Genomic DNA, 25,424 nt, shown 5'->3' with positions numbered 1-25,424 from the left:
AAACGGAGTACTTTTATCCGGCCGTACATCTCGGTAGAGGAAAGCACGTGAGTGGAAGCGAGCGATCGAGTGAGAGAACAGAGGAGAAGGAGACCAACCCCCGCGAGTTTACGATGTACGACTCAGCTTAGGAGCGTATGATTAAACAACTCAGGTGTTTTATGCTCGGCTCGTAGAGATCGCGTGACCCAACGGCCACATCCGTTTCCGCTTTACCTACGGTCAACCGCTTCGACCCCTAACCAATGGTTCGCCTTAAGGGTTGCACGTTACCTTCGACCACGAAAGAAAGTATACTTTCGACGTATCTTTAAGCAGTAATCGGCTTTGCTCGATAGTCACGTGCTACCGTAGGAGCACGCCGAGCTGCTAACCTTTGCCCATGCGGCACCATACCTCGTACCTATTTTTCTTTTCTTCTTTTCATTTTTATTCTCGGCATCGCGGTCGCGATAGGAGTCACTTACATGGTAAAAAATTCTATTTTTAATGGTAGATTATATTTTAAATTCAACAGAGAACATGTAACTCGTTCGAGCAGAAACAGCCACTCGACTAATTCTCGGCGACGATGGCGCAAACATTCTCTACTCACGTGTACCTTGTTTGTATCCGAACCGAGACTCACGATACGTTGATATCGGTGAAACAGGAGCCCGTTAGTAGAAGACGGAAACATTCGTAGGGAGAAAGGTCAAAGAAATGCCGTAGTCTGACATTAGGTGGACGAAATGCCGCGTCAACACCCTTTAAACCTCTCGACCTGGCCGAACGAGTACGAACCTAATCTTCCCTCTTATTATTTTCAAAGCTTTTGCACGATCGATGGCTGCTCGTTAATTTCGGGGATACCGTTTGCCGTCGAATATTCCAGGAATAATTCCTGCAGGAAAATTAATTAATTTGCTAATTTCAGATTATCGGAACGCGGTTACGCAACGAACGTTTCTCGCGAACGGCGGATATTTGGCTCGCGCGCCCTCGGGATTCGTTAGTTTTCCGGGGAATTAGTCAGCATGATTTGCATCTGACGTGCACCTCCAGGCACCTACACGTCGCTCGCATAGTTCGGAACTCTCCCGACTTTCCAGTCGGATCTCCTCTCTTGCTAGATGTCTCAACACCCCTACCGTGCCGTCCTCACGTCAATTATGCCCGTCACAGAAATTTCACCGGACTTCTTCGTTACACGTAGAACGCGAATTCATTTTTCAGGAATTTCAATTTTCACGTAAACGAGGATACACCTGTTTCTGTCGAGAATTAAAGCTGTTTTCGTCGGAAATTAAAAACTGTTGTTCGATATCGCCAAGTATACTTTTGAAGATTCGTCTGAACGATAAATATCTCGTTGCGCGAAATCGATGGTAATAAAGAGGAGAAAGTATGTGAATAAGAATGGTGTAATTAATTTGACTTTATTGTTCAGTCCGGCGAGAAAGCACGACAGTTACTCACGGCTTCTCGATTCTTGCGCCGATTATCTTCATCCGCCGGATTCACCGAGGTGTTTCGATTTAAACACAGACTCGAACGAGCTTCGGGCTTAACTTGGTTGTTGTGAATAAGTAAGCGAAGTGTTGCGAAGTGCTGCAGAAGTTTTGCCAAGCCCCCAGGCACACGGCCGGGTTGGCTCGAATTAAATTGTTATACGGATGAGCTGCCACGACGAATACTTCCCAGAAACCAGTGACTTTCCCACCACCCTTGGGTGTGAATGTTTAATCACAGCCTCCCGTTATATTTAATAACATAATATCGCTAGCACGCCTAAAACTATACCCGGTTCTCCAACAACTCTATAACGAGATTCCACACAATTCACTTTTCCAAAGTTTCTATTTTTCTTTCGTATGATTTTCCTCTGCTCGAATTATTATCTTAGATCGTGTTATATCTCGAAACATTCGAGTATCGCGTACCGCTGTTCTAAGAGATCGTCAAGCACCTCACCTGTAATTACATTGTTGACACGCAAAACACTCCAAGTGATAAACGTTCGTTCTCGCCCTCATCACCATCTCGAAGGCTGGAATGGTTTTATTGCAGGCCGCACAGTGACCAGTGTGTCCAAAGAGTCTGCGCAAATCGAAAAACAAAACTTTATTATGATAAGAAACCTAACGAGACAAAGGTTTTGTAATAATTTCCTGCTTTATTTTCTTCTTTCACGATATTATGCTATTCGACCGGCCAAAATGTGTTGTCATGGCATTGGGGTAGATAGACTTTTAGTTGAGGAGAAGCAATAAGCTTACGACCACGAGGAATATGCCATCTTCAAATATTGGGCTATTAATAAAGACCACGGAGGTTCGACAGCGAACGCTCTTTGCAGACGCGCCACCTGCGCGTGTTCCCTCGGGACTTTGTAATCTCAACACGGTTTATTTGCCCTCGCCTGTTTATATGGGACGTGGATGTATTCAATAAGGGAAACTCATCTGTAAAATTCGATTTGTTGCTTCCGTTCGCCACGTCGAGGTTTGTCCGTACGTGTGCTTAACGTCGCCTTTTCCACTTTGCTCTTTATTGACGTCACCGTGCACCACGGCACAATGAAATATGAAACGTCAACGTGCCCACACCAGAATAGAATTATAATATTACAAACTCGCGATTCTTTCACGGGTATACACGTTGTGACGCGTTTCGAGAAATGGTAGTTAGGCAAATTGCTTACTTTAGATAATCCTTCTTGCACAATATAAGATTAGACTTTATAAAAAGCGACGGGCCAGCTTCCACGAGTCTGCAGTTGCAGCTGTTACACTTCAAGCAGTCTTCGTGCCAGAACATGTCCAATACCTTCAGAAGATACCTGCAATTTGAAAAATTTAGTTTATTTACGATCTCTCCAGTATCCAAAGAATATAAATAGATGAAGAATTTATCGTTATTCTGAAACGTTAAAGGAGCATGTCAAAAATTGCTCGCAAGATTTCGTAGCTTTAAATAAACGTATCAAGTAGTAGTTTATCGTTTTCTATTAATAAACGACTATCGTCTTCCAGAATTATATCTCAACTTCTTTTTCGACTCGAATTTTTCAATTCCTTTCGTCGTTTATCGCGTCACTCTTATGTTTTATAATATTGCGTGTATTTGGTCGTATAGATAGTACAGATGACGTTCGCTCGAGTTTGCTTTAGACATACAAAGACGATAGTTGTCTATGGAATGGCCTGATATTCACCTTTCTGTGATCACCTCTCCACAGCCACCACATTCTCGTTGCACTGCCCCGTTCTTGCTCGGCTCGCTTTTGGTCACATCCATTGTTAATTAATTTTCAGATGTCACTCGGATTTCCTGCAACATAACAAAATCTCTATTGATCACCTCGACTCTGAACAAGCAAACTAATATGAGAACGATGATTATTATATACGTAATCGATCAATTAATTTTGCCCTGTATTACCACTCGATTAGCCAACACGGTAAATCATCGTTCAACAGAACCAAATGACTAATCACGTTTGCGTGCTTTTAACAAGTTTCAACGGCATCTGGCACTAGGACGTCGGCTTGTCTATGAGCAATTAGAGTTACAGGTTGAGAATTTAACGGCGCGGTTAGTGCCATCTGTGTCCATCGTGGTGTGCGTAGCCGGGTCTTTCTCTGCCCGTCCTCGTGGTCGCCTCTTTCTCGCGCGATGCGGTCAGAGTTTAGAATCGAATTAGTTTGACCCTCTCTTCTCTCCACTTATTGCACGTTTAAGCGGCACCGGTTCTGAAACAACCACCGGCTTGTCGGGTAACGGCTGTGCGAGCTTCCCGATAAACATTAATTGTTTTCGCCGGAAGACGTATGTATTAATCCACCCCTATGTATGCCGTTTAAACGAAATTTCGGGGTTTAACGTTTATTTAATCGGCAGCGTTTGCCTTCTCCCGTTCTATTTTATTTCACCGGTCGTTCACGGTTATTGAAACGCGAAAATATCGTTTTCAGGATAGTAAGGTTTAGATATAGAGTGCAAATATGTCTGATTGAAGTATAGCCTGCAGTATTTGATTTATCATTTGTTTTTCGTACTTTGTTATATCATACGATGGAAAATACAATTTTTGGGGGAAAACGGTAAGTTCCAGCTTCGAGGCAAGAATGTTTGAAACAGTTTCGGTTGAACGACATCCCTCCACGTCTAGATCCTAGAATATTACATCAAACGGAGTATCGTGTTTCCCTTGGACGTGATATTTCTAAGAAACAGTTGATCTTTCGTTAGTTGTACCTTCTGTTAATTTGTTCACACGAATGGTCCAAGATTTAACATATTCTAGAAGAGTAATCGATAGTTAATTTTGTATGTGATGTACCATTGGGAAAGGTGTAGTAGCATTGGATATTTATACTAACCAAACACAATGCGCATGCATCTTGGATTAGTTCGAACGCTTCCATAACTTTTCACAAAGTGCTTTCACAACGGACTTAAATTCTGTCTACGTCCGCGGGGACGTTCGATCTTAACCACCCTGTATATTTACGAGTACCCGGTGGATGCTATGAGCAAAGTTTGTGCGGTTTCAATATGTCCTCTCCCTCTAGCCTGGACACAATATTACAGGGACGTTAATATCTTCTATGCGGTTGAGACTGCGAAGCAAATATTAATACCGTGCCTTTGATACGTTAATTAATAAAGACCGAAATATTTGAAACTCATACGTTTAGAACGATATTATGACTCGATCTTTGCCAGCGTTCCTACACTTTACACTATAATTTTTCACAACAAAATATTATTTATGGAATTAATTCAATTTCTAGACTATATCTTTTCAAAACTATTTGTTTGGAAACTAAACGAAACCTCAAATTCGATGGATACGTCGAAGCGAGTTAATTAATTATGTTGAATTCATTGCGTGCTAGCCTGGTTATCGATACATCGAATATGATCTAAATAATGGTACAATTATTATGCGTAACTTTATACCCCTATAAGGGAGGTGATTAATAGAACAACTAACTAGCCAGGTAAATTATGCAAACTATTAAATGCGAATGCGCCCAAAGTTGCCCACATAATAATTGGGTAACGATCGAATGCTCCATACATTGAATTTATGTCGTACGTTAATATATTTTATTGTTATTATTGGTTGATTAAAGTCGTCGTTAATACGTCCATCGCGAAAAGTATGAGAGCGGCGTACGTATTATTGCCTGCGCACGTATAGAATTCTATACGTCGAATATCGATCACACGTATATTTGTAATTTTAAAACACCATTGTCCTTCGTTTCATATTCCAGCACGTTCGAGGAAACGAGCGTTTCTTGGATACGGAGAAGCATGTGAATACCGTCCAGTGACCGGAACTTGTTTTCCTTTGAGATTTGAAAACGCGAACGCTTATTCTACATGCACGTATAACGCTTATTCTACAAAAGTATTTTCGAGCTAGGCCTGGAATTTCACCGCAGAAATTCCTGCGGAAGCCAACCTGAATGCCAGCGACGACCTGGAAAACCTTTGCCGACTGCATGCGGTCGGTCAATTTCCACTTTGTTCCACAATTTTCGTAGTTTACAGTCGCGGTCGTTGCCGGCCGCCCGAAAACGCCTTGTCCGCCGGCAAAGAATAGAAACGCGTGACTAAGCCATCGTTGCGATAGATAGAAACATCGTCTGAAAGCGTTGCGCCGTTTAATTAGTAATTTAGATGGCAACTTTATCGCGGATGCGGTCGCAATTGTGCTTGTAACATTAACGTCAGTTATTCAGCAATATCGCGCCGCTAGCTTTTCGTGCTTCGCGTGGCTTTAATTACTCGGTAGAAGTTACTATCGTCGGGAAGCGAACGGAGCACAGTGGTAACGGTTCGTTGGAACGTAACCGTGAAGGGTCCATAACGAGAGCTTTCCCTTCGAAAGCGGCTCGCATCGCTGGCGATCTGTTCATCAGGTACGTGATCAGATCATCCACGGACGCTGCTCCTCAAAGCGACGATAATTCGATTATCTCGTACATGTTCGACAACCGCCAACATGTCCTCCAATTGGTAGATCTTCTTAGTTAACCATCTTCCTGAATGTAATTAAATTAGTTCCGTGTAATCTGTGTTCAGCCGATCGAGCCTCCATTTTTTCCTAGCTTCGTCGAGTGACTTTGAACTTCCAACGATATCATTCTCCATATTTATCCGATCTCTTCGTTGCGTTTCACTTGTTATCTTCGAATGGGATGGATCTTATTCGTCACCAGCGTCATATCGCACGTTACATCACGTTATGAAATATTTTTATAAGAAACGAGGATATAACTATGTACAGGGCGGTGGTAACAAAGGCGCAAGAAGATTTCCTTGAAACGAAAACCGTGGAAAGGAGGTCTCTGTTTATCGACGTAACTGGGCAGTCTCGATGCAGTTCTCAAGGCTCCGCCCTCGCAGCATCCGTGACACTCCCAGAGTACCACCCCTGCAATCTCCTCGACGGAAAAACAAAATTTTCCGCGTTTCCTTCGCGCGCTTGTAAACACCGTGATATACCTAGGAAAAAGCCGCGTCATATTCTCGCGCGAGATGCCTTTTCGCCGGTGTTTTCGTCGACCTGAGAGAGCAGAGGCTCGGCTGGAAATTTTTCCAACCGGCTTTCGCCCGGCACGAACGCTTTTGTCTTTAATAATGCTTCTGCGGAAGCGTTATCTTTTACTTTTAGGACGAGAGTACGGGCATCCGGTGAGTCGGTCCATTAATTAGGCGGGCCACATTAAGCCGAGCATTAATATACTCCGCTGGCTGTTTTGTTTTATCCCGCAGGAAGGACGTAACCACCCCCGGAGGTTGAAGGGGGTGGCCAGGCAAAGGCAAGTGGGGGAATTATTTCGACGGCGGCAGCCTGCTAATCCGACCTGCCATGCTACCGCCTTATCCCTAGAGACTGTTTAAATTCTGTAAATCGTCCTGAATATCCCCCTCATCCCGCCTGTTCAACGAACACGGGGAACTGTTACTTGTTTCCGGAAATTTAAAGGAGTCTTGCTAATAAAGACACGCGAGACTTAGCTTTCCACGTGATATCGCTGGCACCTTGAGATTTTACGACTCGAGTTCGTAGCTCTTCCTCGCTGTATTTTAACTTCAAACGTCGTCTGATGGAAAATTATTATGATATTCTAACGTATAACCCCGTTCGAAAGTCTTTACGACAGTTATTGTATTTTCTCTAAGCCGCAAGAAGTTGAGTAACTGCTAAAAGATTACATAACTTGATATTCCTGAATATTCGTTAACAACGAGGATAAAAAATGACTATACGATGTAAAGTTCAAAATAAGAAAGCGTTATTAATGACGAAACGTGTCTCGATACTTTTCAGCTGGCGTGTAAATCCCGTTCGTCGCTGAGAAGATGTTACTTGACATGACACAGGGGCAAGGATGATACTTTCCTCGTTCGGTGATCATGCGAAGCTATACGTGTTCTTACTTGTAGATGCGATACTTTCGACAAATACGGTGTCTGGAGAAAGTATTTGCGTATTTTCTAATGATGCGTTCTTTCTTTTATCAGATTCTACATTTTCTTCAGATAGTATTTAATTTTTGTAGTTACACGTACTACTAACGATAAGTGATACGATATTTAATATATTTTGGTCTATCGAATTAGTACAATATGTAGATGCTATGTAACAAATACAAAATATTTCGACGGTCGTATTTCAACGAGAAATAACCCAAGCATTTCTTCCAAGCGTCTTTTTCGGATCGACGAACGGTATATCTTGGGATAGAAAAATTTGAAGTCGGTCGTCGTTCCGCAAGTTCTTACTTTTATATTGTACGATGCGTTAGGAAATCGGCTTACGCGTACGTTTAGGTCAACACACGCGGAGGTGGCCAGGATGGGAGGAGTGGACCGTAACGATGTAATTTAACGGGCCAAAGGAATATTTCCTACGGAATAAATCTCGCGTAACAGCGCCAGTGAAATCCTCGTTTACCCGGCATTCAGCCCTTGCTAATGGGGGTAATTTAAGGGATGTTTTAAGCGGGCCGTGGCACACGTGAGTCGCACAAAAAGTTCACGTATTACGACCGTGGCTGTGCCGTAATCACGCATTAGCATTCCGAACGGTCGATGTCGACCGAAAACACGCCGGCTGAGAACGTCGCTTAAACTCTTCCTCCGTTTCGGTCCAACGACCGACGAAAAACACCCCACGGTCACGTGAAATCGTCCAAACTGCCTGCGATTTAATAAAACGAAACAAAGAACTAGCCACGTTGTTTCTTCTGTCGCTTTAGCTTCCATAAGTTTCAAAACGCACAATCTTGGCAAAATATCTAACGCAAAATTCGTCTTTTCTACTTTGCCGATGAAAACTGACGGTACCGAGAGTCCTTCGAGCGCAATGGAAAAAAAAAAAAAAAAAAGAAAACGTTAGCCAGCCTCTAAGCAGTCATCGTTCCGGATAATTTTCGTCCAAGAGCCGTTTAAGGATAACGGAAACGACGGAACGGACAAACGGTCTGTTTAACAAGTTCTTTCGCGCCGATAAACGCGACCGCCGTGTCTCCACTCTTTTTCTCTTCATATTTGCCGTCCCCTTCTGGCCAGACCGCGGTTAATGAAATTCTAGTCAGGTCGCGGCATTCTTTCGTCAGGTGGCAATGCCATCTACCGCCTCCTTCCCTGTCGCATCGCGTTGTCAGGCCTCTGTGTTTCTTTCTTTCTTCTCTTCTTCTGTCTTCTTCTCTTGTACTCCTTCCTGTTTTTTTTCTAACCCATCCGTCCACCTTTCTCTCTCTCTCTCTTTCTCTTACTATCTCTCCATCTCCAACAACCGCCCGCCGCGCACCTCTGTTCCTCTTCTACGGCACGAGAGAGGGTGGCCACAGTCTTCTGGAGTGTAGAGAGCAGGGGTAACGGGGTTTGCGTACGTCGTGACGCGGAGGGTTGGTGGCTGAAATGGGGTGGTGTGCAGTCAGATTACGCTAAGCTATGCCCGTACGTGCTCGCATGGAAGTTCCACCCCTCACCGGGTTTGCCACCCCGCTTGGGAAAATGTATTTATTGTTGTTTGTCCAGCGTTCTGTATATGGCCACCAACGGAGTGAAAGAGAGAGAGAGAGAGAGAGGGAGAGCAGCTCTCTCTAGAGAGGAAGGCAGAGAGAGAGAGAGGGTGGCGGGGAGTAGAGAGTGGCGTGCAGGGTGTAGGTGTGCAGGAAAGGGGAGGGTGGAGAGCAGAGAATCGCCCGAGGTTGAAGTTGAAAAAAAAATTGCCCGGGGACGACCGCTAGGATGCCGAGCATAAATTTAAGCGAAGCTCGCACCTCTCCGCCTACCCTCGCGGATCCCACCCATCCTTCTTCCCGTTTTTTTTTTCTTCTTTTGGATTTCAATTCCGACCCGTCCGCTTAAATACATCGGGATTATGCCGCGCGGATACGTATTTCAGTCAAACGGAGAAAATCCTCGTCATCAAGACTCCAAGTGAATTTTTTCCCTGCCTTCTTTTCTCTTTATTCCAGCGGAGGTCACGGTTCGTCTAGCGGATACACGCGAGATATTTTTCTAGCTATTTTTAAGCAGTATGCGTTGCAATGTATTGTAAAGTTCGCCGATGAAGGGTAGTTCTGATACGTATACAGATACGTTAAGCCTTAACGTGTAGACTGTTTCGGATTAGACAAAGGAGAACATCGAAATGCAAGGGTGTGGATAAGCGATGGAAGAGAAAGAAAAGAAGAGGAGAGAAGCAAGCCCTTTACGTTCAATCGTGGGGATACTATAGACATTAATTAATTTCGAACGCGATTAGTTTATTTAATCGTTATAAATCTCTAATTACGAAATAGGTTTTACGTGTGCGTATAATTTTCGTACGGAACAAACACGAATTAAACCGCAACGCAATCTATTATGGAATTTTTAGAATCGCAATATTCACAGAGTATTATATATAAGAGCAGATTGTTGAAAATGAATCGTTTGCCGTACCGAAATTTTCGTTTCGAAGGCATTTTCTGCTATTCCACGAATCCATGGAATTCCGACAGTGAATTCAGCTTTCGAGGTCCGGCCGTTTTCTTCCTTTTCTACTGTCCGTGGTCAACGATTGATGGGCGTTCAGCGAACGCTAATTACGCAGATAGGAACCGATCGAAACGGTCCTTATCGTTGGAGAGTCGGTTGAACGGCCGCGAGTCGATACGTTGCCGATGCCGACGACAAAGGGGCCGTAACTACTTCGGAAACTTTTATCTTGTAGGATTAATGGACGGATTAAAGTATTTGCGGTGGGATACGGGCCGATTGGGGTAAATCGTGCTGGGATTAGAACTTGATTGGCTAATTTGTAAGTGTCCCCGGCAGCCGTGCACAAACTTAACGATCGATCGGTTGTCCTCCTTCCACATACGTGCTCAGCAATTCTCGCTCGAGACATTGACACGAGAACATGGCCCGTTCCGAAGATAATCCTACCTGGTGAATCGGATTTCGTGGGTTATTTTGTGTCTGAATCGTCGAAAACGGTAGAGGTAGACGTTTAACTTAGTCACTGGAACTTAGGTGAGGGTAAAGTGGATTTTACACGTCATATCGAAATTCCAAGATCCTCGAATTTAGTCCTTTTGCCATTGACATTGTCCTTTTCTCGCGGACAAATCTATTCTTAAAAAAACCGATGAACATCCAAATCAGTATCGTTCAAATAAAGACATGGGTTCTAATCTCAATCGTGTTGGAGCTATAGTTTAAACCGATTAGTTTGTCGTGTACTTGATCACCTCGATCAAACAGCATATTCCGTTTAGGAACGAAGAACCCGCGCAGTCCGACTGTGAGATTACCTTGCTTCCATCTCGGGTGGTCAAGGCTACTTAATGTGCGGTCAGTGCATGCGGCCGAGCGTTAGACTGATTTACATCGTATCCCTTTACCGAAAGCGAGTGCGAGCCGGGAAACTGTGGTCGGCCGAGAGATGTAGCCGGTGATCGAGAGACATCGATTTGCTCTAACCCCGCCACACAATAGTCTATACTTCACCACGTAACAGACTAAAAATACGCACGATACAAGTTCTTTAAAGGCTGACAGACCAAAGACGAGGAAGATCGATGGCCATAAGCATCAAAGAAGGGAAGATATAAAATCGCAAAAAAAAAAAAAAAAAAAAAAGAAAATCCAGGGAACAACGTCGCGTTTCCTCGCCGTTAGATCGACGCTGGGAGAGTCGAGTGCATCGAACGAAAGGGCAGAAAGAGAGATACGCGATACTTGACGTAAACCGAAGCCCCATCGCATAACTCACGACCCTTGTTTCGCGGCTGATCGACGTTTCGAAATATTTCCCAACTGAGCGTCCAGACGTTGCCCGGTGTGTCCAGCTTCCTGTCTCCTTACAATTCGCAGACAGTCCTACGCCAGAACCCAGTCAGGACAAAACCGGTCTCCGGTGATGGACTCGCGAAAGATAAGGGAGCATTCATGACAAAGACAAAACGCGCTCGCCACAGTTGTATGTATACAGCGCGTCTCGTGCTACCGTGCTCGCGCTCTTCCTCTTCCTCTCCCCTTCTACCCCCGACCACCCCTTCACGATCGTTCGTTTGCCGTTTAGCGCGACGCCGCGAGACAATGAGCGAAAACTTTTATTATTAATGTTTCGCTGCAAGATAACGCCAGTTGAAGCGAGCCACGCTACCCTCTTCCACCCCTTTCTGTACAATTCGTCGCCGTCCGACTCTCTGACCGGAGAGAGCAACGTTTCTTTGCGTTTTTGCCGCTCGCCCTCCCTCTTCTGTATCCTACAGGGACGAAATTACCAAGTGCACGCCAGGAGTCGAGTCTTCACGATGATTCTGGTTCGATCGTTCCCACGAAACGCATCCCGACGATCAACTTGGAAATTAGCATTTTGACAGTTTCGCGCTGGAGCTACGGCCGGGGAAATTCACTGAAAGTTTCCGGAGAAATTTCAGCAACGATTTAATTAGCATTCCTACGAGTCCGCGTAAATCAAACGCAAACGTAGCCCCAGAGAAAGGAACACGAGATCTCTTGCGGAAGAATGTTTATTAATTATTTTGCCCGGTTTACTGTTGCAGCACCTTATTGTTCAACGAAACGATATAATATTCCACCATCGACTCGATCTTTTAACTAGATAAAAAATTAATTAGCAAAGAATTTAACTAACAACTCGTCTCGCGTTGTAAGGATACGAACAGTAACTGTTAGGAAGTGCAACACTCTGGTAGATCAAACGAATGATGGGTGGAAAAAAGTATATTACAGCAACGTTCGCTTAAATTCCAACAAAATTGTTTCGTCTAAGTTCAAACAGCCCAAATCCACCACTTCCGCTGGATAGATGCAGCGATAGCAAAGTTTCCACTTAATCTATTCTTTTCTTTCAACAGTTTAGAAAATATTCTTGAAATAGAAAAAATAGTTACCTATTCCGTGCAAATTATAATACAATACAACGATACAATAGAATTTCACTTTTATTCCAATTTAAGCGCTACTACATATTTATCAGTCGCTTGAGCCACGTGGAATCAGTAATTCTGAGTAAACGCAAAAAGTCGAAGTCGTCAGAGACCACGGTAGACTTAATAATCGTCATGAATATTCGTTAAATCCGAGTAGAGTACAAGGAAGGAGTTGTGATTAACTTCATCCAGGCCTTGGTTTGGTCCGGATAACTCATTCAAGACGGTCTCGCCGCAATAAGACGAAGGTCCGGACACCCGGGACATATTCTCGGCCGTTGCGCGTGAGTTAGGACCGCTCGAGGAACGGTTAGCCGTTAGCAGCTAGTCGGTAAATAACCTAGACACCCTCCTCGACTACCCTTCTACTTGGATAGACGCGCTATCTTCAATGTTACACTTGTGTCTAACTTTAGATCGGTTCTCGGTCAGCTCGGACACGTTTACGCTACGGTGGTCAACGCAAAGTAACTTCAACGTTGACGAATTACTAATAAATCCTGGTTGATGAATACGCCGCGTCTTCCTCATAGCGTAACATTAACGTTCCAATGATTGTTTATTACGACGTAATGGAGCTTCGTGCGAAAGAAGACAGCTGACCTGATCGAATATTTTCTGAGAAAGTTTACACCGTTTGGGGATGAAGTAAGAGAGAGAAATTGTGAAAGAGGAGCAGACAGGATGCGCGAATGTTAGATACATGGAATCACACGGACGTTAAATTAATCAACTGGACTGTTCGAAAAATCATTAGTTTTATTTATAGAATATACGATCGTTGTTTGATGGTCGAACGATAGTCTACTATCGTAGACACGAAACTTGCATCCATTGAATATTAAAGTCAAAGATTTAAACGCGTATCTTCTAAAACGTAGTTTGAACTTGGAATTGTATAGAGGCAAGGAGAACATCGTGGATCACAAGGGTGGGAATCGAGTTTTGACGTTGCAGACGGATCAGAAGGAACGACGTCGAAGACAAAGCGATAGCGAAAGGCGAGGGGACGAGATCTCTCGGTCAGCCGCCTCTTACGCGTCCGGTTGTGAAGTAGTTTCGTTATTGACCGGTCGAAGAGTACAACTCGTTCACGAAAGCAGGAACACTTAATCCGAGTGGTGCTCCGTTAAAGCGATGACAGGAAACGTCAGGCTACCACCGTGCCTCGTGATATATCGATATTCGCGAGAAGTGTCCGTGTTTGGAGGCGGAGCATTGAAACACACGCCACGGGTGTCGGTGGTTTGAGCACGAAGAAGACTGGACGCTGGTCGCATGTAAACCGTACTTGTTGATTCTTCGACAAAATGATCGATCGCTTGGAATTGCTGCCAAAATACTGGGGTAAACTCGGTCTGATTAATTCTTCGAGGATACGAATAACCGTTTGCCGTTTTCAGGGAAAGTAATTGTTACATATAGAGAAATACGCGGAAATATGTCTGTTACGAATAATAATTATAATAATTATCTTCAATGGCAGAAGCTGCCCGATTGCCACTCTTCTTAAATCGTAGCGATCAATGGATCGTGGCGTTAATTAACTCTGAAATCGCTAATTTACCGCTGATAATGTACGCGCGGCTCTCTAACAGGCTTTATGGAGTAGAATGGGTACGGAGAATAATCAGACAGGACAGAGCAGTTAGGATAGCCTGTGAACCAGCCGATAGCGGCAAATGACCATTGCTGACACCAACATCGTCTCGGTGTACGCTTCGATAATTATATACGCGTCTACACAAACGAGCAGGAGTGCTATGTCAGCCTTTACTTAGGACTCTAATGACTGGGGTTCGTCGGATGTTGGTCGGATAACGTAATTGCATCAACAAAAATGTTGGCAGATAATAAACAAAATGGTCGGTGTTATAACGAAGCATTCTACTGTTACGAGACGATAACGCGAATGTTTCGACTTCTTTCAACGTTGCAGAAAATACTGTCACGAGTACGATAAACAGCATGGTACCTCGTACATGATATATCCGACTTGAGGATGAGTCGATAGCGACGAGAATGACTTTTGAAAAAGTGTGAATGGTAAATGGGTCGAGGTATAGCAATGCCTACGGATCGAACGGCCACCGATCCCGATTCAAATGGAAAAATAAAGGTCAACCGAGTTATTGTTTTCGTGATGAATGCACATAAAATAATGAAACCTCGAAAGTACACCGGTCTGGCAGAGAAAAAAATATATCGCGCGTAATACGAGCGACAGCGCCATAGGGGTTCCACGCGTTTCACGTATGGCTGCAGAGTATTTATTGTCCATGGTCAACGAAGAAGACGATACGATCCCTGTTAAACGTCACGGACAAGAGATTCGCTCCTCCCGGGCACTTCGGATTTATCGCAAGTTTAACATTACACAGAAGTTGGAAACGGCGCGAGGGATTCCGCCGGATATTTATACCGTTTGAATGCACGTACGAGGATCATTCTAATGGTTTTATTATACTGATACCCGCGGGATTTCTTGGTGGACGCATTCGCACCCGCGTCCTCGCCGATCCTGCGGTTTCCACGATTCATCGCAACCGCGACTCAGAAATCTCCGTCAGGAGGAAAACGCGCACCATTCGGCAAACAGCCATTTCAATGAAAATCCTATTCGACGTCGAACTCCTGCTTCTTCTCTTCTTTTATTCCCTATAACTCGCAACGTTTAATCCTTGCCTGACGATTCTTTCAAACGTATTCCAAACGTTCCATACAGTAACATAATCTACTGATACATCAAACGCGCGTTAACGGAACGAAGGCGAGAAAAAGGCAATGTTAAGACGTTATTGGCCACTTCGATGGAAGCCAAATCCCCGGGAGTCCTTGATATTGAATCGGAACGGGGCAAACGGACGTATGACAGCGAACTTCATGGGGTGGTCTGAGGTGCGAGTCGATGAAGGTCCTGGAACGTGGTTCCGGCGCATCTTTCCTATCGAGAAAGACGATTTATCATCCCGAACGTTCCATAGGAATATTGAATACGACAAGATAATCTCTCGACACCCTTCTTCGTCCCCGTCCCTCCCCCTTTCTGCCAGCATGACCGACAGCATCCCCGTTTTGCGGTAGCGCCAGTAAACGGCCGTGCTTAATGTACCGCACCGACCGATAAGCCGTTATACCGTCGTGACGTAGCCTCTAGTTTTTGCTTTGCAAAACGCAAACGTGCACCCTTTCTTCGTTGACGATCCTCGTGACAGCGGCAGCAGTCACTGACAGAACTCGTTATCGGTAGCCACGTGTACTCTCGTGTTCAGAGCGTAACCTATACGCGCGTATATGAAAAGGGTACGTTCGCTCTCTTTCTCTCCCACTCTGTCACGTTGTTCGTCTCTCGCAGTCTCGCTCTCTCCACTCTCCAAATATTTCTGCGCGATATCATCGCTGTTATTATCGCAACCCCAATTACACCGCGGATGAAGTAGAACGTGGCGGCGTAATAATTGAAAATTTTATCGTTCGTCCATTACCGCGAATCTAAAACGTTTAAACCGATACATTTGAGCAATCTGTCTGTGAAAATCCAGCGAAACACGGCGAACGAAAATTTTGGCATCGTTTAATTCCCTGGGCATTCGTATTTCACCATCTACTTCCAAGTAGGTTGTCGCGACGGCTTATCTCGCAGTCTAGAAATTCCACTGGCGAAGATAGCAATCGGCGAGGCTTAATTATGCGGAGTTCGGCCGACGGATCCGAGTAGCAGTTATGCTAATCCGGCTCTATTAATAAGGACTCGAGCCAAAGTGGAGATCGTTGTAGGAAACGCGGGTAGTCTTAACCCTTTACCGGCCTCTTAGGATCACACCACTCAAAGTCGTTGCGGTATTTCGCGTACTCTTTACCCCGTTCGGATACTCCAGTCGATCGAGGTTTCCCATATAATCGTTTTATTCTACGTTCACTCTTCGCATGATGTTTCGAACGATCGGAAAGATCAGCACCTTCGGCAGCGAATCGAAGAGTTGAAACTGTAAACGATGTAGGAAGTAAAAAATTTAATGTAAATGCCAACTAGTTCGTACTTAAAAAATAGCACAATTTTTCAAGCAGACAAATGTAACTAATCAGATATATTTTTCACCATTAGTTCTGTTTTGAAATTCGATATAATTAACGATACAATTGTTAATTGAAATATGTTTCGCGTTTCTACTGGAAATCCGAAGACACCGTTCACCGTTTCAATTCCAGAATTAAACTCGTCCAAAAAGGACGGAAGATTTTGAAAAATCGTGCTCACGTCATGAACAGCAACGGTCGTTTTTACCCTTCTTTTGACGATAAACGCTACTGTCACGGTGACACGTTATTTTATATAATAAAATCGGAGGATGAAATTGCAATGGCAGACAAAATTGACACGCGCGTTGTATCATTCGATAGCACCTCGTGTTACGATCGTCAGCTGACGATCGTTTGCGTCAAGTAAACGATAAGACGCAAGAGGAGACTTACAACGAGAAAATGAACGAGAGGATCGTCTAAAGAGACTGATCAAATGATTGGAACAATAATAGTCGACGACTGTACCACGCTCGGCACTCGAATGCGACGGACAAAGGTGCTGTCATCGTTTTGGACAACACGCCGGCGGGCTTTGAATAACCGGAAGTGACACAGGTGTCAAAACAAGTGGATTGTTCTGACAGCCAGTTATCGGTTATCGGCAATTTTCGAATTTATCGGTGCTTCAGAAGACGACGTGATCGCTTCTTCCATTAATGCAAATACACTCGACGCGACAACGACGATCGAATCGATTTCTCCATTTTTCTACTCCGCTATTCTTTTTCCATTTTCACTCTTTTACTCTACAAATTCGACGTACGTTCGGAAATATCACACGAGAGAACAATCAATGGATGCGCGAATTCTATGTCGGTTAATCGAACGGGACGAGGCGTAAGATGGCATCGAATCAAACATCAACAGAATACAGATCTTGTGCCATAGTGGGTTCGCTGGCTTGGCAAAGGGAAGGAGGGTCGAAGCGAAGGGAACGGTGTTAGTTTCCGTGGCATTGACGTTTCACAATACAGGCCTGATGCCGTTGACACCCCCATTTGCAACCCCCGGGCGCAATCTCTGCCGTCGCGGAACTGCGCCCCGAAAGTGCGCCAGGGTGAATCTTATTCATCCCCTTTCGCGGCTCTCACGGTATTTCCTGTACGACCTCGCGTTGATTCGCAAGATTCTACGAAGCCACTTTTGCAGCTGACTAAAATCTTTCCACTTTCTTCGTTGTATCCTTCGTTTCGATTTACTAAAACATCGATAAAGCGCCAGAGTTAGGAACCGGAACGAAGGAAAATATAAAGAGAGAGTAGCGCGGAGAAGCGAAAACGATAAACTGTCTTTCAAGGAATTTTATTGGTACCGTTGTCGGTGGCAGGGAGCCATTGCCAGAGGAAACGGAGCATGAATTCGTCCCGTAAAATCTATTATCGGTCCGCTTATCGACCGTATTCGTAGGACAATGGATAATATCGGCGTTAACCATCCTCGAACGACCGCGAGCGACGATCGGTGGCATCGCTATCAGTTGTTTCCGGCTCAGCAAGCGCTTTGGGACGTTGTTGGTTCGGCAAGATGGCGGCGGTTCAGCGGCGCACAGCTGGTTTTTCGGCGAACGCATATGCACAGGCGCCGATCGCTTGCCGATGGAAAAAATCGAAAGTCCTCTGGTGGGGTTTGGAGGATCGGCGGAGAGAAGCGGAAACGTGACCCGTCGGTAGAAGCAAGAAATATGATCGCTATAATTTAAATTCAAACGAATGCCCGGCCCAGCGTTGCGTCCATCGCGATGTTCGTTAACACGATGCGACCGCTGTTATCGCGCAATTAAAAGGGATTACGGGGTTAGAATTTTAAGCATCGAATTAACGCCCGAGCGTAACTCGCGCGTTCACGTTAAAATCTCGTCGATAAAGGAATGTGATCGTTGGTACATGAAATGCAACGGGCAATAGGACCGAATAATAATTAAAGCATCTCTTTGTGTGCGCGTACCTGTCTTTGTGTGTTTCCGTGTTTATGAGCGAATCGTACGTATGCGTGGAACAGCTACACGCGCACCAGTCTCGCGTGCGTACAACAGCAAGAATCAAAGCGGCTCGCGTTCTCGCTCAATGATTTTGTTTATAGTAAATCGGCTTCGCGAGCCAGGGGAATATTTTTCCGTTGCCCCCGGGTATTATCGTTCGCGCCGGACCATACCGATAATGGCGGGTAGTCAGTCGCGTATGATGCGGCAGAGATAACCGGGCCGATAGGCGAGAACGGAAAATGCGGCCGGCGACCGAAATCCGGCTAATGGTTTCACTGAATCAAACCAGCGCCGCCGTTTAACGGAGCAAACAGACAGAAAATGGAGCGCAACCGCATATAAAGAGTCGATGATAACGAAATGATATATGACTCGGTGCGAATAACAGAGGAGAACCGAAACCGACGGGCTTGCCCTGTACTGCCCTGCCCTGCCCTATCCTTTTCTCTCTCTCTCTCTCTCTCTCTCTCTCTCTCACTATTCTCCTCTCCTCTCTTCTCCACGTTGCCCTCTGGCTCTCGCCTCTGGCTAGGGGTTATACGGCTCCCTTCTGTGATTGATCGGCTCGGAGATATACCACGGGATATTCACTACGGGATTAAGTGAATGCGCGAACACTTAATAATCCGTATAATATATATCTTTCTATCTTAGGTATTGGGCAGGACGTACGCCCGTTAGCCTATCTATTCGCTCAGGCGTTCGTTTCTACTCTATCTAATTCCAATGCACCGAAATGATAGGTCCGGTCACGTTGTTCCCTGTTTGACATGGTGATTCGGCCTTTCGCGGTGAAACGATCTCAAACGACTGGAAACGGTAATAGTAAACGTTAATGGTGGTTCTCGATCTCGTTCGTGCGTTGATGGTACGTTGGATTATGTTGGCAGCGTTTTATGGCCTGTTTAAACGAATGGTGTGTTGTGGCGTCGATAAAACTTAGCTTGTTCGCCAGTTCGTTCTCATAAACGATTATTGAGATGAATGCCAGTGGTACGTGTTTATGACATCTTGCAAAGATAAAATACGATTAAGCAAAATAAAGATCGATACCTTGCTCGTTAATAAATACAATACACAGATATCGTAAAGTGTCCAAATTACATTCGAAACCGGCATTATCCCCGGAATAGCCCGATAAATCTCTTCTATGGTACACATAAAATTCCTTCTCACCAGAAGCCCGGTAAAAATATGCGTTCCCGGCCACGCGCGGTTTACCCAACCGTCGCGTAATTATCCTTCCAGTCAATGGCGGGATAATTCGATAACAGCTTTGGATAGTTATCGATTCAATTAGCTAAAAGTACCATAAAAAAAAAGCGTGTATCCGTGGCTGGTGGGTCGAGTTTGCGGTTTCGTTTCGTCGATTAACGCTTCCAGGCTCGTATATCTTTAAGGAAAACGTTCGTCCCGGTCGCGATTAAAGTATCGTAAGCTCGTTCGAGAACAGGAAACGTTTACCTCGTGTTTTATCGTTCGTGGCAGATTCGATCGTGAAAAATTCGTGCACAGTCGCGAAAGGAACTTTCGATTATTGCTTGTGAGGTCGCGTGAAAAGTAAACAAGTTGAAAAGGGGTGGCCGAGTAGTCAGTCTCGTAACCATAAAGTATCCCGTGTCGCATGTACGGGAAGGTGCGCTCGCAGGAAGTTAATTCACCGGCATTACGCGAGCAAAGTGGGCCGTTAACAGTAAATAATACTGCAACTATTACCACCAAACGGCGCCCTTACGGAAGAAATATAGCACTCGTACAAATCGTGCTTAAGAATCCGAGGTGTGCGCGAGGTCTCGAGAAGAATGGAGGATGGTGGCGCGACCACCAGCTTCGCGTCCCCTACCCATCTCAGACGATTCGTATCTAATTCTCGTCTTTATCGCCTCTCACGCCGTGAAAAACTGTTTTAAACGAACGATCCAAGCAAAAGATCGCGTCCCTTCTTTTATCCGATGTTCTTCTCGGATTACGAGTCGTAGATCTCCTCGTAGAATGGAAATAAAACATCTCTGAAACGCGCTTCAAGTTGCGCACGTAACGTCCGTTTTGGATCATTCAGCGATCCGCTGTTTCACCTTCGTATCGAAAGAAACTTATACGGTAGAGCGTAGATTCGTACAGTAGAGTGTCTATAACTGGCGTGATCGTGTAACCGCCGCACCGCACAGAAACGATTGCTTTAATATTCAACGTTCGTAATAGCCGGACACGGAGGTTTAGAATTCGTTCAATTATTCAATCTCGCCAGCTCGTTGGGCTGGTCTAAATCGAGATCTAGGCTATGTCCGGAATTTCCCAGGGAGGAAATCTAAATTTGCTCGACGTTGCTTTGAATTTTGCAACGAACGCATACACGAACCGTCCCGGCAGCGATCTGCTTTCAAATGCAACGCCAGCCACGCGACTAGATCGGCAAACGAGAAACGAGTTCTCAAAGATTGCGCGACCGATCAACGAACGGTTCGTACGATCCCTAAACGCTCGCGTGTTCTATCTTCGATCGATTACAAATCGATTACAAATCTGTTTTCGTGCGCAACCTGCTTCGAATATTCTACTTCTGGCGAGTACGTAGTTCAGAAAATAATCGATTTCGAGGTAGCTGTCACGGGCAACGTTCAAGTCCACCCGTAGAGACTTTAACGCTGGTTTTCAAAGTCCGAGAGTTAAATAATGCATGAAGTGGCGGCCGAAAAATGAGCAGTGGATAGAGCCGGAAGGCGGTCCCTTTCTTTCTTCTTTCCTGTCCATCCTGTCGGAAATGAGAACGGAGACAGGGAGCAGGCTACTCATGACTGATTCAGGCCGGACATCCGCCGTCAGAGATGTTGCACGGATACGCGTCGTAATTGAATCGTAAGACTCGTCGCGATTTTTTCCGACGAACGTTCCGACACGGACACGAGTCGCGTTCGACACTCGCAAACGGCTCACTGGGTTTGTTCCCCTCGCGACGTTCGTCGGAATTCGACGTAGGCGTATAAACTTGCCGGCGAGTCAATGCACACGGCCTGCTCTGGAACTTGTCGATTAGCAAGAAACAATTGTTCGTTTTACGGCCGCTTTTACGTGCCAGCCATCCGTATTGTGCATGGAACGGTCGAACGATTCTCGCGCGATGTAACCGACAAAGTTGCTTCTTATTTGTCAAACGGGAAAATGAAGTGGAAGGAACGTTTCAAGTTGATAGTGGAACAGCGTCCGATTCAATTGCATCGAAATGTTTGCACAGCCAACAGAAATATAGAGGAAACGAAGCTAAAAATAAGAAGATCGAAGCGGAATGTTGTAACGAGCGGATTGGCGATCGAGTCGACGAAAGTGGACACGGTTGTGGCCCCAGGTCGCGCGTAATTTTCGCTTAGGATTGCCTATTAAGCCTTTAATCGATCCCGGATTAAAAATCACGGATTAAAGGCGCCTCCGGGAATTTTCAAGTGTGGCTGACCAAGCTGTAACTGAGTTTCGCGCCGACCCTCGGGCCACGTTGACCAAATTTCTCCTGTAGATAATTACGAGGGTCGGATATAACCCCCTCGAACTTTCGGGCAAGGGTCCGTGAGAAGATAATGCACTTCGGATGGTATTCGAGCGTGCTGTTCCTCGTCTTATTTAATACGTGGTATATAACCAAAGGAGAAAGCATTTTCTGGTTTGGCGAATGGCCGGGAAGTTGCCGGTTAATCGGCCATCGACGCGGCAATTCCTTTGTTTATTTTTTATAGAAGTAACAACCGTGCTTCCCAACGGCACGCAGTGTGTAATTAATTGTTGGCGTGAGTATAGACGACGCGCGTAGCCGGGACGCTTATTTAGCATAAAATGTAAAATAAGCCGTGGCCAGGGAATAAATTGTATACCCATTAAGAGCGCCACGAAGAGCGAGCCCGGCCGCATTTGAATACGCTTGGATTAAAAATTAAATATTACCGCGGGATACGAGGCGGCGATTAGAGCTCGAGGCGCGAATAAAAAAACCACCGAGAAAAAGGGGTCGGAGTTACGTGATACCGGTCGGCCGCAGCCGCTGCGAAAATATTAAATACTCGTTAATTATTCGCGATCAGGGTAGAATCCATAACATCTATATTAAACTGTTTTCGTGTCTTCGACGTATCAAACTCGAGAGCCATTTATATGGTAATCAACGATAAATCAAACGTTTATGGAGCTACTTGTATTTCGTATCCCGTTAACGTTCAACACGACGATGTTTAAAGACCGACGCTTAAATATTTTCGATACATGAAAAGTTAGCTCGTAGACGCTCCATTACAATTATTGCGAGTGAAGGATTAAAATGTAAGTTTCGTACGGTGAACGACGCGCGTATGTACCTCAGCCACAGGTCGATTTCCACGAAATAGCAATATACGAGCAGGTAGAGCGATCGGAGAACTGGGTTTGAAACTTTTTGCGATATTCCTTGGTTCGAGCGGAAAGATGACGCAAATGCGTGCGGTAGCTTTGATTTGTGAGCGCTCGCGGGATCGTATCGCGTGCACGCTGCACCATAACCATCCCTCACAATTTCGGGGGCGAGGCATGGAGCGCGGCTGACACAAGTGCTCGCGTATCTCTCGCCTGGTTTCTTCCTTTTTTCTCTCGTTCGTTGGCATTAAAGCCTCGAGCGCCTCGCCGCAACGGTTAACTAAGACATCAGTCATAATACGCGAGACAACCGGATGCGAAGGCACAGGTATAAAGAGCCCTCGTAACTTCTCGTTTGCCCAGCTTTTGTTTCTAATGCCCTGACGTCGCGACAATCTCCTCCGAAACTGCGCCTACCACGAAATTCTTCCACTCGCGTATACCTAACTTCGTGATGGAGAACTACCTAACTACCTTGATCCGCTTGATCGATCTCCGACTATCGTTTCATGCTCTCTCTCTCTCTCTTTTTCTCTGTTCCTCTCTGTTCACAGAGGCGATATATTTCTCGATTGTTTGGCTAAAAGTTAGTTTCGATCGAAGCAACGAAGATTACAGCACGACTGATTTTCCACAGGCGCCGTTTACCACGCTCGTAAGATAGACAAATGCGTTCTGGTCAGTTGGAATAGGCTCTAGTCCCGCGCTAGCGAGAGGTCGGCCAGAGAGATTTACAAGTTTAGTTAGCAGCGATCACACCCACGGGATTCGAACCGATGGGACGTCGCAGTACGCTGATATGAAGTTTCCCCGAACCTTTTCACGTTTTGTACCAGCGTTTATTTCCTTCTACGCTGATTTCGTTATAGTAATCGCGTTTTCGTAATTGCGTTTACTTTCCAACTATCCAATTTTCGTAGCCGCGAATATAACAACGCAGTAAAGCGTCGCGATGCTACGTTCGTCGTTATTTCTTCGTCGTTATGACAGGAGAATATCGTACGATATCGATAAATGTCAAACGACAGCCACCGGAGAGAAGATTCCTTTTTCCCCTTCTTTGCGCTGGCATCAACAAATCTCCCCACTTCCTAACCGTTACAGATAGCCAGCCATTAGAGCGTCACTTTTTTTCCCACGTATATGAATGACCGGACGCGGATAAGCCCGCCGGAATATATCGTGGCAGGACCGTTCCTCGTGCGAGCGCATTTGTTTGAATTATTTTATATCCTGCGATTTTTTATTATCAATATCTCGCGTGACCAAACGGCCGCGTCTACGTGTACCGAAAATCGGATCGTTCGCGACTACCGGAGATACAGAATACTCTTCTTCGTGCACTATTTCACTGCGAAATCAGTATGCAAAGAGTAAAAAATGAAAATAGCATTTGACTTCTTCACAGTATCGTAGCATCTTGAATATTATTATACGTAATGCAGTTGGTAGTCGATAATTCAATAGTAAATTTAAGCGTATGTTTCCTACTAGCATGGCACCTCTAGTTAATAATTATTTTCTAAGTCGTTTGTTCCGAATTTATTTTACTGTACCGTCGCAAGATTAAATGACCGAAGAACGTAATTTAATTGACACACAATCGCTTTAAGATCCTTGCTTTTTTCATATTACGAATCTAGCAAGAAATAAAAGTCACAAAGAGCTGTCACCTCTTACAAATAATTGAAATAAGAATAATTTGGAAATGTAGAGTTGCAGCGTATCGCTGCTTAGTTAATCGACAACTTGATACAAGGTACGATTACAAACGGCGACAAATGAAAGCACGAAGAGTGCGCGGTTTAACGAGGATCGTGTACAAACGTAGATGTTCTGGCCGTTTCCGTATTGAGGATTGAATGAATAGTCCCGGGAACGCGCGATAGTGTGCGAGGTGCCGACGAGGCAACGTCAAAAGCGATGTTCGCGGTTTCGAAAAGCCTTAATCTCCCTCGTAGTTGAAGAAAATGACGCTCGTTCCGACGGTCGTCAGGATCGTTCCGTTTTGCGGGCCAAAACCGCGTCGCATAATGGGAAAATTTGCGTAAACGGCGGGGTCATTAAGCACCCCTCTTACGCGTGAATGTGCGTGGCGGTCGCCGATGTGGAGACGGGGCTATAACTTGCGGTAATACCAACCTAACCGTGTACCCATGATTATAACGCTACCAATTAGTCAAGCCGGCTTAGGATGGCAGCCCTGCTTCGGGACAAGGGTCCATATATACACGTATATGCCTTGCCTTTAACACACGCGAATGGCCACACTGTCGGCTTCTGTTGAGCCATCAACTCTAACGCTTAAGTGTGATTTTACCACGGGTTAAAATTCTGACGAGCTTTGGTCACGCGTTCTTGCCACATTCTTTCGCGAGAAACAGCAGATTTCTTCGAGTTGGACATTTTTATCTTGGATGTCGATTGGGGGTTGATTAGACACGAACGGTGTCAGGGACGATTTGTAATCTTCTCTTGAAACGTTAAGTTTACCTTTCTAGTCACGGAAAGCGAATGGCGTAAATGGT

The 25,424-nt window shown here is 45.1% G+C and overlaps 1 protein-coding gene and 1 long non-coding RNA gene across 3 annotated transcripts in view; one reads left to right on the top strand and one right to left on the bottom strand.

Annotated features, from left to right (window-relative positions):
- LOC139988855 (uncharacterized) overlaps nt 1-25,424 on the top strand; it is a 127,983-nt gene that overhangs the window by 39,640 nt on the left and 62,919 nt on the right. The gene's annotated exons all lie outside the window — the stretch shown is intronic.
- The window catches only part of LOC139988860 (LIM domain only protein 3), a 69,961-nt gene that overhangs the window by 25,980 nt on the left and 18,557 nt on the right, over nt 1-25,424 (bottom strand). The window contains exons 1-4 of one of the 2 annotated variants that reach the window (XM_072006645.1): nt 5,459-5,589; nt 3,197-3,312; nt 2,684-2,821; nt 1,954-2,079 (exon numbers count right to left, since the gene is read on the bottom strand). In XM_072006645.1, the coding sequence (XP_071862746.1) occupies nt 1,954-2,079; nt 2,684-2,821; nt 3,197-3,279 (347 nt within the window). In that variant the 5' untranslated portion in view covers nt 3,280-3,312; nt 5,459-5,589. Of the gene's footprint in view, nt 1-1,953; nt 2,080-2,683; nt 2,822-3,196; nt 3,313-5,458; nt 5,590-25,424 lie in introns of those variants that run through there. The other variant, XM_072006644.1, reaches the window with a different exon arrangement.

This window comes from Bombus fervidus, chromosome 7 (assembly GCF_041682495.2).
Source record: "Bombus fervidus isolate BK054 chromosome 7, iyBomFerv1, whole genome shotgun sequence".
In the NCBI taxonomy this organism is placed as follows: domain Eukaryota; kingdom Metazoa; phylum Arthropoda; class Insecta; order Hymenoptera; family Apidae; genus Bombus; species Bombus fervidus.
This window is presented reverse-complemented; position numbering and strand designations above follow the sequence as displayed.